Here is a 13,603-nt window from a genome sequence, read left to right on the forward strand (position 1 = left end):
CCGCTTTCAGTTCTTCTGGGTATATACCTAAGAGGGGAATTCCTGGGTCATAGGGTAATTCTGTGTTTAATTTTTTGAGGAGCTCATGAGCTATTTTCCACAGTGGCTGCACCACATTACTATCTGCAAATGAGAGAGAGTTTTACATCTTCCGACAACGTACAGGACATAAGAGAACTAGATACTCACATCCCTCGTGATTATTAATGCAAACCAAATCCAACAGCACGTGAAAAGGAGTATACGCTATGACCAAGTGGGATTTATCACAGCAACGCAAGGTGGTGGGTCAACATAAAAAAAAAAAAAAAAAAAAAATCAACCCATGGGATGCATCACATTAGCAGAATGAAAAAGGAAAACATGATCATCTCAGTTGGTGCAGGAAATCCAACATCCTCTCATGATAAACACACTCAACTAGCTAGGTACAGAAGAAAACTACCTTAACATAATAGAGGTCATACAGGAAAAGCCCACAGGTAACATCTTATTCGATGGTGAAGGACTAAAAGGTTTTCCTCTGCGATCAGGAACAAGGCAAGAACTTTCACCACCTCTACTGAACTTACTACCAGAAGTCCTAGGTAGGAGCAATTAGGCAAGAAAAAAAGTAAAGGCATCCAGAGTGGAAAGAAGATGTACAACCATCTCTTACAGATGACATAATTTTATATACAGAAAACCCTACAGAATACACACACATAAAACAGAGCAAATAACATTTGGCAATGTTGAAAATGTAAGAGCAATAGATAAAATTTAGTTGTATTTTCTGTACCTTAGCAATGGAGAATCTGGAAATAAAATTAGGAAAAAAATGTTATAGTAACATCAAGAAGAACAAAATATTTAAGAATATATTTTGCGTAAGAAACGCAAGACTTGTACACTAAAAAATATAAAACACTGTTAAATGACACAAAGATAAACAAATATCTTACGTTCGTGAACTGGAAGATTTAATATTGTTAGGACGGCAATACTTGCCAAATTAACCTACAAGATTCAATGCAATCACTCCAATAGCCTCTTTTGCAGGAATGAACAACCTAAAACTCATGCGGAACGTCAGGGATCCCAAACAGCCAAAACAATCCTGAAAAAGGATAAAGTTGAAGAGCACTTCCCAATTTCAAACCTTACCGTAAAGCAACAGTAAGCGATACAGTGTGGCCCCAGCAAAAGGATGGATGTACATCAGTGGAACAGAGCTGAGTGTCCAGAAATAAACCTTTATTTTTCTGGTCAGCTAACTTTTCAAAAGGCTGCCAAGGCCCTTCTAATGGGGAAAGAAATCTTTTCGATGACTGGTGCTGGGACAGAGTCTATACACATGCAAGAGAATGTATTTGGACCACTAACTCCTGCCACATATAAAAATTAATTCAAAATGGTTGAAGACCTGACTGCAAGAACTAAACCTGTAAGACTCTTTGAAGAAATCATAGCAGTAATCTTATAACCTTGGGTTAGGCGATGGTGTCTTAGCTATGACACTAAAAGTATGAGCAACCCAAGAAAACAGATACAACCCAACTTCAAAATGAGAAACTTTGTGCGTTAAGGGCACGGTCAAGAAAGTGAGAAGACAGCCTGCAGAAAGTGTGAAAATGTCTGCAATCACACACCTCAGAGATACATCCAAAAGTCTAAGAATTAGAGCCGATGATAAAAAGCCAAATAGTCCAACTAAGGAATGGGCAAAATAACCAAATACATGATGCTGTCGAGGAGACTTGCAAATGGCATAGAAAAGACGCTCAGTACCACCAGTCACTAGGAAAATGACAATCAAAACCCGTGAGGCCCCACTTCATCCTCACGAGCACAGCTACAGTCCAAAAAATAGAAAGTAACAAATGCCAGCAAAGATGTGGAGAAGCTGGAAACCACAGACACTGCTGGTGGGAACGTAAAATGGCGTAGCCATTGTGGAAAACCACCTGGAAGTTTCTCGACAAGATAAATAAGTACCACATGACCCAGCAATTTCACCCCTAAGCATATACCCAAGGCTCCCACAAAACCCTGTACGTGAACATTCACAGCAACATTACTCACAGGAGTCACACGTGGAAACAGTCAAAATGTTCACTGATTGTTGAGTGGATAAACAAAATCTACAGACACACCGTGGAGGACTGTGTTCGGACACCTGCTATAGCACAGACGACCCCGAGAACAGACGGCCCCTGAGTGAAAGCAGCCAGGCACAGAAGGCCACAGACTGTAGGATTCCATTTATTCGAAACGGGCACAACAGGCACATCAGAGAGACAGAAAGAAGATCAGCGGCTGTCAGGGGACAAAGGAAGGGGACAACAGGCAGTGACCACTAACAGGTACGTGGTTTCTCTCGGGGGGGATAGAAAGGTTTCAGAATGAGCAGCTCACAGTGATGGTTGTACCAACACTATGGATGTCTAAAGCCCACTGAACTGTACCCTTCCAAATGGTGCGTTTTAGGTCATGTGAATTTAAAACGTAAAAAAAAAACACTTTTATCTTGACAAAATCACTTCCTTATTTAAAATAAGCTAAAAATGCGACCCCTTTTATTGAAAATGTGAAAAGTGAGCTTTACAGCTCCACATAAGGCAATGAGCAGCCTCTTGTAAGCGTATCTCATTTGTGTACTTTTCACAAAATTTCATCTGATGTTCATTTCTCTAAAACAGGGTTTTGTGACCTTTCTCTGAAGGGCCCAGACAGTAAATGGGTTTAGGCTTTGTGGGCTGGACAATTTCTGTCACAACTACTCAACTCTGTGGCTGTCGTGTGAAAGCCGCCATAGAGCCCGTCAGTGGGGGTGGGCCTGTTCCCAGACCTCGTTCACAGAGACCAGACGCTGGCCAGGTTTGGTCTGCAGGCCACAGCCTGACCCCCTGCTCTAAAACAGGAACTATCTCCATAAAAGGAATCAAATCAACTCTGGTCCAAAATGTCATGCTGCGAAAATGGGGAAATGAATCTATGCCATCAGCAGTCCTATGTTCAAAAGCAACTCATTTTTAAAAAGCGTTTTTAGGGGTGCCTGGGTGGCTCAGTCGTTGGGCGTCTGCCTTCGGTTCAGGTCATGATGTCAGGGTCCTGGGATCGAGCCCCGCGTCGGGCTCCCTGCTCAGTGGGAAGCCTGCTTCTCCCTCTCCCACTCCCCCTGCTTGTGTTCCCTCTCTCGCAGTCTCTCTCTCTGTCAAATAAATAAATAAATAAAATCTTAAAAAAAAAATAAAAAAATAAAAAGCGTTTTTAAGTCCTACCCATCAAACTGGTTTATCCATCCACTGTAAGTTACTATCTTCACAGAGACAGAGTACATCAAGTCTCACACCTGACAACCATCACCAAATCATACCGACCTTGGGCTGGAGCTTCACACCGACTTCAAGTTGTAAATAACTATTAAAATAATATGATGAATTTTTCTCCTTCTGTATAACATACATACTTGTTGATCTGAGCCAAGAACATTCCCTTCAGTGCATAAAATTCAGCTGTCATCTCTTTTGTAAAGTATTTCAAGTTTGTAGATTCAATCACTTCAAGACCCTGTTTTTAAAAAAAAAAAAAAAAAGAGGTAGGGAAAAAATTCTTGAAATTCCTAGACAATGGTGTTAAAACTGTATTACAATATTTATCTAGGCAGTAAGCCCTAAAGGTCACTGACAAGTGCACTTGAAGTTGACGGCTGACCTCGCCTACCATAAACAGTTCTTGACTAACAAGCGTACTTAAACTGAATCACTAAATGCCACATTCAGGCCTGGATACCTTAAGGGTACTGCTTTTTCCAAAACTTTCTATGTCTAGTCCGTTTCATTGTTTTTATTACTATTCCTCTGAACATCATCGAAATATACTCTACATCCTCATAATCCCACAGTTTTTCATTTTCTTTCCTTAAATATATCAACCAAAGACAGTGTAGAACAGAGACGGTAAAATGTACATCAAACACTCAAAGTGGTTTCCTTTCCCTTTCTGGTGGTGAAGGGACTGTTTCTGGGAAGTTCTGACCCTCCTTTCCCACTCTCTGCACCAGGAGTTTCCACGGGACACCCGCGCTCTGCTGGACCTCCCAGAAGAGGGGCGGCCGCCGGCCCCCGTGGTCACTCTACCTGCATACATTCGTTTTTCCCCATGACTCCTGCCAGCTGGAGGTAGCATTTGACTTGCTGCCGAATCTTCTGGAAGCAATCCACGATAGGCACCGTTGGAATAGTATGAATGCGACTTAATATGTCCAGAGCTACGTTGACCAGTCCTTGTTTGCGGGCGATCTTCCCATACTGGATGATCGCCGACGCGGACGCGTGAACCCCAAGCATGGCGTTGTTTGAACTTGGGTCATGCTGAGAACTGTTTTCGTAGGCAGTTACGATAGCTAGAGAGCAAAGAAAAGAGCTATCAGTCCATGCCAAACATCTCTCAAAGCGTTCCACAATAAGGCTGAAATAAAAAATGAAAATACGCACACATGGCTTATGAAAACAGGAAGCTCTGTGATAAACCCTCATTACTTTTCCTTGGGTTTTACACAAGGAAGGTACTTGATTCGGAAGTAAGAGGTAAAAAGCACGGACTACTGAGCTGAGCATTACCATCGTGGCTAACTAAATCAGGAATGTGGCTCTAACAGATGCCCGGCAGGTTGAGGGGATGAACAAAGAGGACCAGGAAAACCGGAGAAGGTCCACAAGGCCACCTTCAAGCAGCTCCTCCTCGGGCGGCCCTTCACAACGAGCACCATACCCCGGAGCTCAGATCCCACCGGCCTGCGCCCCTAGCGCCCACTCTGTTCTAGCTGGAAGAGTGTTAACAGGTGGGGGGAAATCTCCCCATCTTTCCCTGCCTTCCCCTCTCCCCTTGCCAGACCAACCACCACACCTACCAACCCTGGCAGAAATTAGAACATCTGGTAGAAGAAAAAAAAAAAACACAACAAAACCAAGACATGAAACCAGAACAGTGGGGTGTCTGGAAAATTACATGATGAATGCATGCCGGACCAGGTAGGTTTACCCTGGTAATGATGCTGCCTCCACATGAAGACGCTGCTCCAGTGCGACAAGTCGTCAGACACGATGGGCAGCCTGTTCCTCCACGTCTTCACCACCGTCTTCATGTCGTGCAGGCTGTTGTTCCTGCCCAGGTTGGTGGGCTGTAAGCCGGCGTTGATTTGTGCGGCTTCCTGAAGTTCGATGATCTGCTGGGCTGCCTGAACGGGAGCAGCACAAGGGATCCCACAGTGAGCGCCAGTGAGGAAAATAAACCAGAGTCCATCAGCAAACTGAGGACTATAAAGGTCTCCCGGCTCACTTCCCGAAGGACGCACTCTCGCTTACATAGACGCCTCACTTCCACATTTCGTTTACTCTTCACCCCAAACTCTGCTCTTGCGATCCCCTCGCTTTTACAAGTTCAGCTCTGTGGCTACTGCGAAGTAGGGAGGGAGGACAGTGGTGCAGGCAGCACACCTCGCGGAGAGCCCCCCAAACTCTCGCTCATTCCCTTTGCCACCACCTAAGTTGGGCTCTCCTACCAAAGGCTCAGATTAGAACAGCCTGGCCCGCCTGCCCTCGGGCTCTCCTTCCAGCAACACTCCAACCCCGTGGCCACACTAAGCATCTCAGAACACGGTTCGGGCCATCCCTTTGGGCTGGCACATGGGTTTCCATCACGAACCTCGTGAGCCTGTCTGGGTCACTACCATTTACACCCCAGACGCACTGCTAGCTCCAAACGCCCTGGCCACGATCCTGAGCCCATCCACGTTCTCCCCGTGAGGTTCCACTCCCCTCCCGTGGGGATTCCTCCCTTCTCTAAATCCTGTGTTTCCTCTGTCCCACTGCACAGCACTGAATCACAGGCTCCCTTTGGTGTGAAAGTTTGCTTCTTACGGCTCTCCTCTCTCCAGCTAGACGCTCCTCTGGGGCAGAATCTTTGTTTTGAACTTGTTAGAATCTCCTGAGCACAGCACCTAGATTCAGTACTTGCTATCTTGTTGACTGATCTTTTTTTTTTTTTTTTTAAAGATTTTATTTATTTATTTGACAGAGAGACACAGCGAGAGAGGAAACACAAGCAGGGGGAGTGGGAGAGGGAGAAGCAGGCTTCCCGCGGAGCAGGGAGCCCGATGCGGGGCTCGATCCCAGGACCCTGGGACCATGACCTGAGCCGAAGGCAGATGCCCAACGACTGAGCCACCCAGACACCCCTCTTGTTGGTTGATCTTAACTGTAGATACTCCCTGCAAGGGCCTCTGCTTTCCATCTGGACCTTAAGTTCAGTTCGTTACCCTCAGTTTTCTGAAACCTCCCTCTCGCCGAAAGCCTACTGAAAGCACAGCAGCGTGATATCTGTTTTATACCAGCTTTACTGAAATACAATTAAAACATCACCGAAATCACTCTGTAAAGTGTGCAATTCGGTAGTTTTTAATATGTTCCTAGAAATGTAGAACCCTCACTACCACCTACATATGGAACGCCTATCTCAAACCAAAAAGCGGCCCCGGATCCGTCAGCAGCCTCCCCTGTCCTCCCTCCCCCAGCGGGTGGCAACCACTGATCCGAGTTCTGTCTCTGTGCCTTTCCCCATCCCGGACACTCCTCAGAGATGGAATGATACAGCGTGTGGCCCTCTGTCTGGCTTCTCCACTCAGAGCGTTGCTAAGGTTCACCACACTGTGACAGGGCTCAGTACGCGTTCCTTTTTATTGCCGAACGACAGTCCGCTGCCTGAGTCCGCCACTTTTTATTTATTCATCAGCTGATGGTCGTTTGGGCAGTTTCCACATTTTGGCCATTATGGATATCGCTGCGGTGAACATGGGTGTGCAAGTGTGTGTGTGTGTGTGTGTGTGTGTGTGTAGGATCAAAACTGCTGTCATCTAGGAATTCTGTACTTAGTATTTTGAGAAACTGTCAGATTGTTTCCAGTCTATTTTACAATCCCACCAGCAATATACGTGGGTTCCGATTTTCCCCACATCCTTACCAATGCTCATTATTGTTTTTATTCTATGAGTGTAGTGGGTGTGAGGTGGTATCTCACTGTGGTTTTGATCTGCATTTCCCTAATGACTAATGATGGTGAGCAATTTTTCCCACGCTTGTAAGCTCATTTGTGTATCTGCTTTGTAAATAAAATTGGTTTATCAAATTTGGGGAGTTTTCAGCCATTATTTTTCAAATATTCCTTTTGCCCCTTCTTCTGGCTCCATTCTCTCTGGGACCCCCACTCTGAGTATACTGGTACACTGAGTCTATCAAGTCTCTATTATTTGCAGAACGAAACCACTGAAGTCTCTGCTCAGGTGGCTTAGGGGTCAACCAGTTAGCCAGAGATGTCCCTAAAGACCAGAACCACTAAGTTGCTCAGCCTTTGCTGAGGGCTGTGTGCCTGCAGCCTGCATTCGACAGTTCTGCCTTAGCCTTCACTTCCTGCTTGTACGGAGCCTCAAGGTCAGGCAGAGGGGTGGGAAGAAGTACGTTCTGGGGAGAGAAGCAGCATGTGTGCGGGGCTGTGGGAGAGCCAAGCAAGTGAATGGTGGCCTGTGTGGCTAGAAGGAGCTATCAGAAACTGTGCAGATGATCCAGCGAGGAAGAAGCTAAGGCACAGGCTACGAAGAGTCTCACAGGATGCACCGTGGCATCACAATGATGGGGGATAGCGGACATTAAAGAAATGCCTGGAGCAAAAACGAGAATCATCAGAATCACTCCTGAGATGTCATCTGTCATTTAAACCCCATGGAAGCTCCAAAAATGAGAACATTTTATTCCCCTGTATTTTGACTCTGGCCTTCCTTCCACTGAGGACAAGTGGAAGGATTTTCCTCCTTGCCGTCCGGCTCGGATTACGGACCTCAGCCTGGGCAGGAGGCGCACTTCTGGGAGGGGCCCCCAGGACGGCTGGGTACGCGCGCCACGCCCACCTGGAGAAGAGGTGTGTGCACGTGGGACACCACGTGGGGCAGCCGCCGCCACTCGCGGATGGCCAAACTGCTGGCCATTTCCACCAGGCGCTCGATGAAGCTGAGCTGCTGCTCCTCGGGGTGGCAGATGGCCAGGTATCCACGGTACATGTTGACTTTCCACGCCATCTCTTTGGGACAACTTACTTCCACCTGGTGGCGAAAGAGCATTACATGGAAGCAACAGGCAAGCTGCTCAGTACGAAGGGCCAAAAATGCAAGCCAATTTTTTTGTAGCCAATCATGCAAAGCGATAAACAAATTAAGCTATGAATAGATACTTATTTTCTTGGAGAAGACAAACATTTAGATTGCATTTTCTGGATACTCTCCTTTTCCGAATACTAGTGAACAGCCAGTCTCTACAGGTTCTTTGCCTTAAGTCATCAGCAGTTCCAGAAAGGAGGGAAACCGATCAACAACGATGTGACAAACCAGATTAATGATCACCCCTTGGCTACAAAGTCAGCCAGCAAATTTCCAAAGTATTAAATATATGTTCGTCTCCACTTCGATAAATATAATTTTGAATTGTTTCCAGTTCATACTGTTATCCTGGGAAATTGATCTAACTTGTTCCACATTATACAAGGAAGCAAAAGGCAATGATTCCGGTTGACAAGAATATGAAAGAACATTCATAAATTTGACTGTCATTCAAAGCTGCACTCTGTCACCTACTATAGAATTTCGCCCAGATTTCTCACGTTCTGGTTATCAGCTTTCTCGTGAAGTACACTGAGCCTGGAACTGTCAGATTTCCTCTCCTCGGCTCTAACCCTGCCCCCACCGCCCCCACGTGGCTCAGAGCCACATAAAGGCTCCCTGTGCTCCCCCTTCTACCCTCGAAAGCTCTGTCTGCCACCACCCTCTAAAGGAAGCATTAGAACTGGTCTCATTTTATCAATCTTATACAGAGCATTTAAAAACATAAATGATAAAAATTAAGGTCTTTTCAAAAATAATCTCTGTGTATGAGAAGAAAGGATATCTCTGTTGAAGGTATTTGACAGGACCTGCTGTAACAAGATCAACATAACATTCATTCTGAAACACCTTTGGGCAATAATAAAAATATACACGTTTTAGTGCCAAAATACTGTCTAAATGACATAAGTATAAGGATGATGATGATGATGATGGTGCCATCCTGCATTTATGTAACTCTCTGGCTTGTTTTTTTTGACATCTTACTTCTTTAAAGCACATTCACATTCATGGCCTGTCTTAGATCTCAATAAGCCAACGATGAAGAAATTTAGGAAGACAAGCTTGTCAAAACATCTGCTTCCAACATGATCCGCTAAAATCACACCAATCGCACATTTTCTGGGCTTAAACACTATTCAAGATAGGCTTTTGTCAATCACCACATCTATCCTCTGTAACACTGAGAACAAAGGAATCTCTTGTTTCAAACACCCTGAAACAAGTTACCCCATCAATTAAATCAAACCAAGAAAACCATACTTCTGCAAGCAACCCTGAAATCATAATGCACAGGAACAAAAACAGAAGTAATTTGAGTGGTTTTTTTTTCTTGAAATACCAGTAAATGAGTAAATAATTTTGGACTTCTACTTGGACCAAGACTATTTGAATTTACTGCAGACAACCCAGAATGCTTATTCGTATACTTTGAGCTTTTTTTCTAATTAGTATGGGCCTTATAATTTTTAGGAAATTATTAAGGGTTTCTGAAAGAAGAAACTTATTTCTCAGACCTATGGACAGCACGGCGCTGCCCGCATCCAGCTAAGAGAAACCCCAGGAAGGGAGAAGAAAGGAAACAGCAGGGCGAACTATAAATATGTACTCAGCAGAAAATCTATCAGAGCAAGGACAGAACAATCCACTATAAATGTGTTTTGTCAGAAACAATATACATTTTACTGATATAAGGACTGGTTTTCTCTGGACTAAAGTCCCTGCATCAGACGAGCAATTTCCAGGTCCCAAGCCCAAAGTCAAGCCCTGGGCTGTCTCTGCCCTCTGTGGTTCACCATCTCAGTTCTACAATCTTCCACAAGTTAAAAAGCGACATCAGTAACAACATAAACATGAGAGCCACGGTACAGGTTCATCGTTTCAAAGACAGCAGCTCTATAATCTCAGTGTGCTTTGCAGTCTCCGAATTACAAGAAAAGAGGAAAATGACTGGTGTGAGTGTCACGAAGCAGGGCTGGGTAGCAGGGCAGGTGAGAACAAGGTGGCAGAACTTCCTCCACCTCCAGCCCAACCACGAACACCACACGGAAAAGGTGGAGACGAGGAGCAGAAGCAGGGAAGGGGCCGAGGGAGAATACGAGCGAAGGGCCCAGATGCAGGGAACGATAAAGAGCAGCAAGAACGGCCGCATCCGAAGACCGTCTAAGGCCAAAGTAATAATGTGTCGTGGGGTTCAGGGGACACAGAGCTGCGCTGTCCCATACTGTGGCTTTCGGATCCCCCCAGCGGGAGGAAGGGAATGGGGCCTCTGTGCCCACTCTCCCACTGAGCACTGAATTCTTCTGGATGCAGTTTAATAAAAAAAAAAATGTGGAGCTCAACCGAGTTCACGACTCAGCCTCACTGATCCTATGCTGCCCTCACTTCCACCACAAACATGCCTGGAAGAGAACACAGCTTCATTCAGCAGACTTCTGCCGACAGCAGCGACGAACCCGCCAGGCCCGGCGCAGGATTCACCCTCGCCGCGCTCACCTCCAACAGCCCTTCTGCACCAGACCCGCCACGATGAACTAATGCTGCATCTGACTCCCAAACTGAATACATCTGGGAAAGGTGTTAGAGAACCAGAGATAATGCTTGCTTCCCAAGAGCTATCTCTCATCTGCCAGAATGCCCTGCTTGTTCTAAGTGAAGAGAACTCTCTGGAGATCCACACAATCTGAGCCCGGGATAGTCACCTGGAGGTGGGAGGGAGGTCTCACCTGCACCAATGCCTCCTTCATGGCAGTCCAGTTGGACACCCGCCACGCACACTCCAGGACCAGGTAAGGGTTGATGTGACCTTTGGACTGGCCATACTCTGTCAAGGCTTCCCACTGGTTCAACTCCTTAGAGCACCTTGGAAGACCAGGGATTCAAGAGCAAAAGTTCAGTTACCAACACACCCACAGATTCAGAAAGGGCAAGGGATAGACTTTAAGTTGTTTATTGCGAAAAAAATTCTTTCCCCCCATCGGGCAAGGGGTGGGTTCCCAAGGTGCCCCACTGCAGAGATCCCCCTGCTCTCTGAAATAAAGTGTCCCCCTGGACACCGAGGGCCGCCCGTCATGCAGCAGAGAGCCCGAAGCACCTGAGCCAGTGGGAGGCAGAGATCATTTGTTGCTTCTCCAACAAATGCTTTTAATTACTCATGGGCCGAATGCTGTTCTGAGGTGGCTCTTTTCTTTATAAGGCCATAAAGAAAGTAGCAAAGTCCCCTTTTAAAAGCACTCATTACAAGAAAATTTCAAAGACCTTTTTTTTACCGGTTCCCTAACAGACTCCTGAATACATCAAGCACTGTGGCGTACCGAATCCAGTGGTCCTCCCACAGCTGGTACTCTGGGAAAATAGCAGGGGACGCGTTACTCCTCTCATGCTCCTTCTTGGCTTTGTCCATTGCCTTTTCGTAAGATTCTTGTGCCTGAAGAAGTCAATAATGCTCTCGATTATTTAGGGCAAGCTGGATCTCAGGCCTGGGGGGTGCCCTACGCTCTTCTCTAGAAGATCACTGGCCCGAGGCTCTGCACACACAGGGAACAGAGGTGGCACGTCATTCCCCCCTCCCCCCACCCCGCCCCGCACAGAATGGACAGAGTGGAGACTGCCCAGCCCTGGGATGCATCTCTCCATCCTTCAGTGAGGACAGCAGAGGCCACAGCTTGTGTCTGTGCTTCTAGAGTTTCTGTGGCTCAGTGGCCTACACTGAGAGGCTGAGAACCGTTTCCTGGGATAGGGGCCACACTTCAATGAAAGGACAAACATGAGGATTACAGTTTAAACACTAACTACAATCTATCCGCCATTTCCAACAGGACCACTGACTGCAGATAAAAAGCATCCACATTAGCAACCAATGGTAAAGGCTTTAGGACTGAGTTTCAGAAATGTTCGTGTCATACGTGTAGGTTTCTCTTAAATGGAGACTTCAATCAAAGGCCCTTTCTATGTAGGATAAACGCTTGGAAATAAACCAGTGAACTAATTTAACACGAACTTTGACTTGACATCATTAGAAATGACCTCTCTTCAGCCATGCGGCCCGGCCATGTCACTGGACACAGGACGCTGGCTACCTGCTCGAAGAATCCATGCTGTTCGTAAGCAATGGCCGTCGCCGTCTCTGAATACTTGCAACGCTTCTGCCACAAACCAGCCCACATATCTTCCTCTTGTAACAAAGAGTACAGTTCAGCCAGGGAATCCAGTATCTCCTGAAAACAGAGCGTGGTTTCTTGAGTGCTCGTGACAATAAGGCAACTTCACCGAGCTGTCATTTAAAATCACTGGGGAGAGGTTTACTGAAACGGGGAGGTCACTGGCAAAGGCGACGGGACCTGGAAGATGAGGCAGGCCTCACCTGTTGAGGTGGAGTTATGCTCTCCTGCTCATAAAATTCCGTCGTTTGCTTCGGCTTAATCTGCAGGCTCAGACCTTTCTCAAAAGCCTGGTGCTCTAGCATTAATGTGGAGCGGAACCAAAGGTTGTGCGTCTTCCCCAAGTACTTGAGCACGCAGGGTCGGATGGGAATCGGGGGGACGCACTGGGACATGGCCTCCACGAAGCAGTTGAGTGCGCTGGGCTGACAGTCCCGCTGCACCTGGTGGCTGCCACTGCACAGGAACGGGCTGATCTCACCAGCCAGCGCCTGAAACCCAAGAGCGCGCCACGTCAGGTCTCCACTCAAAAACCAGCACGGCCTCACTCTCACGCAGCCTCTGACAGTATTTCGGAAGAATTCACTCTTGGACAACGGTGAGCAGTTCCCTCATCCTGTGACACTTAACAAGATGGTTTTCTTTCACAGATCTTTATCAACACCTAAAACTACATTTTCCAAGACCGGCTTTAAAACATATACTCACGTGCTGCTGTCTGTCAGACAGAATTTTCCACAATCTGGGAAAAAGCTGGACCCATGTCTTCTCCGCCAGTGTTGTGGAAATGTGACACAGCTGGACAAAGGCGCTGAGCAGGGCTCCCGTCTACAGAAAGAAGAGAGATTCATGGAGCCACGCGGGACGCTCCTCCACTTTCAAACTTTCGAAGACAGAGCAAGTGTCAGGTCAGAGCAAAAACACAGATTCTGAGCGTCAGGAACCCACGGGCATGCCTACATTTTTTAACTTTCAAGGGCATTTTCTAACCACGTCTGAGAGGTAGGAACGTGACGCTGATGCGGACGTGTGAACGAGGGGCACAGAGATGCCATCAAAACCGAGGCTGCTGGAAACATGAAAGAGAAAAGAGGAGGAGCACGCGCACAGGAGGTAAGTTACTGGCCAAAAAGTACAATTCTGAAGAACAAACCAAGAACTGAGAATTCATCGTCTCGGCAGCTGACGGCGGGGGAGAGGCGGACAGGGAGGGGCCCGGCTGGAACAGGACGCCCTGCGAAAGGGGCCAGGGTCG

General features: G+C 46.7%; 1 protein-coding gene across 8 annotated transcripts in view; it reads right to left on the reverse strand.

Annotated features, from left to right (window-relative positions):
* Positions 1-13,603, reverse strand: part of TRRAP (transformation/transcription domain associated protein) — a 113,285-nt gene that overhangs the window by 21,803 nt on the left and 77,879 nt on the right. For 4 of the 8 annotated variants that reach the window (XM_045875806.3, XM_054507692.2, XM_045875808.3 and 1 more), the window contains 9 exons: positions 13,057-13,176; positions 12,552-12,839; positions 12,268-12,405; positions 11,503-11,615; positions 10,915-11,050; positions 7,943-8,134; positions 4,993-5,221; positions 4,122-4,387; positions 3,452-3,552 (listed from right to left, as the gene is read on the reverse strand). In XM_045875806.3, coding sequence (XP_045731762.1) covers positions 3,452-3,552; positions 4,122-4,387; positions 4,993-5,221; positions 7,943-8,134; positions 10,915-11,050; positions 11,503-11,615; positions 12,268-12,405; positions 12,552-12,839; positions 13,057-13,176 — 1,583 coding nt within the window. The remainder of the gene's footprint in view (positions 1-3,451; positions 3,553-4,121; positions 4,388-4,992; positions 5,222-7,942; positions 8,135-10,914; positions 11,051-11,502; positions 11,616-12,267; positions 12,406-12,551; positions 12,840-13,056; positions 13,177-13,603) is intronic. The other 4 variants (XM_045875809.3, XM_054507693.2, XM_045875810.3 and 1 more) reach the window with 1 other exon arrangement.

This window comes from Mirounga angustirostris, unplaced genomic scaffold (genome assembly GCF_029215605.1).
Source record: "Mirounga angustirostris isolate CCGP_5_RB_7025 unplaced genomic scaffold, mMirAng1.0.hap1 SCAF_5, whole genome shotgun sequence".
NCBI classification, from domain to species: Eukaryota; Metazoa; Chordata; class Mammalia; order Carnivora; family Phocidae; genus Mirounga; species Mirounga angustirostris.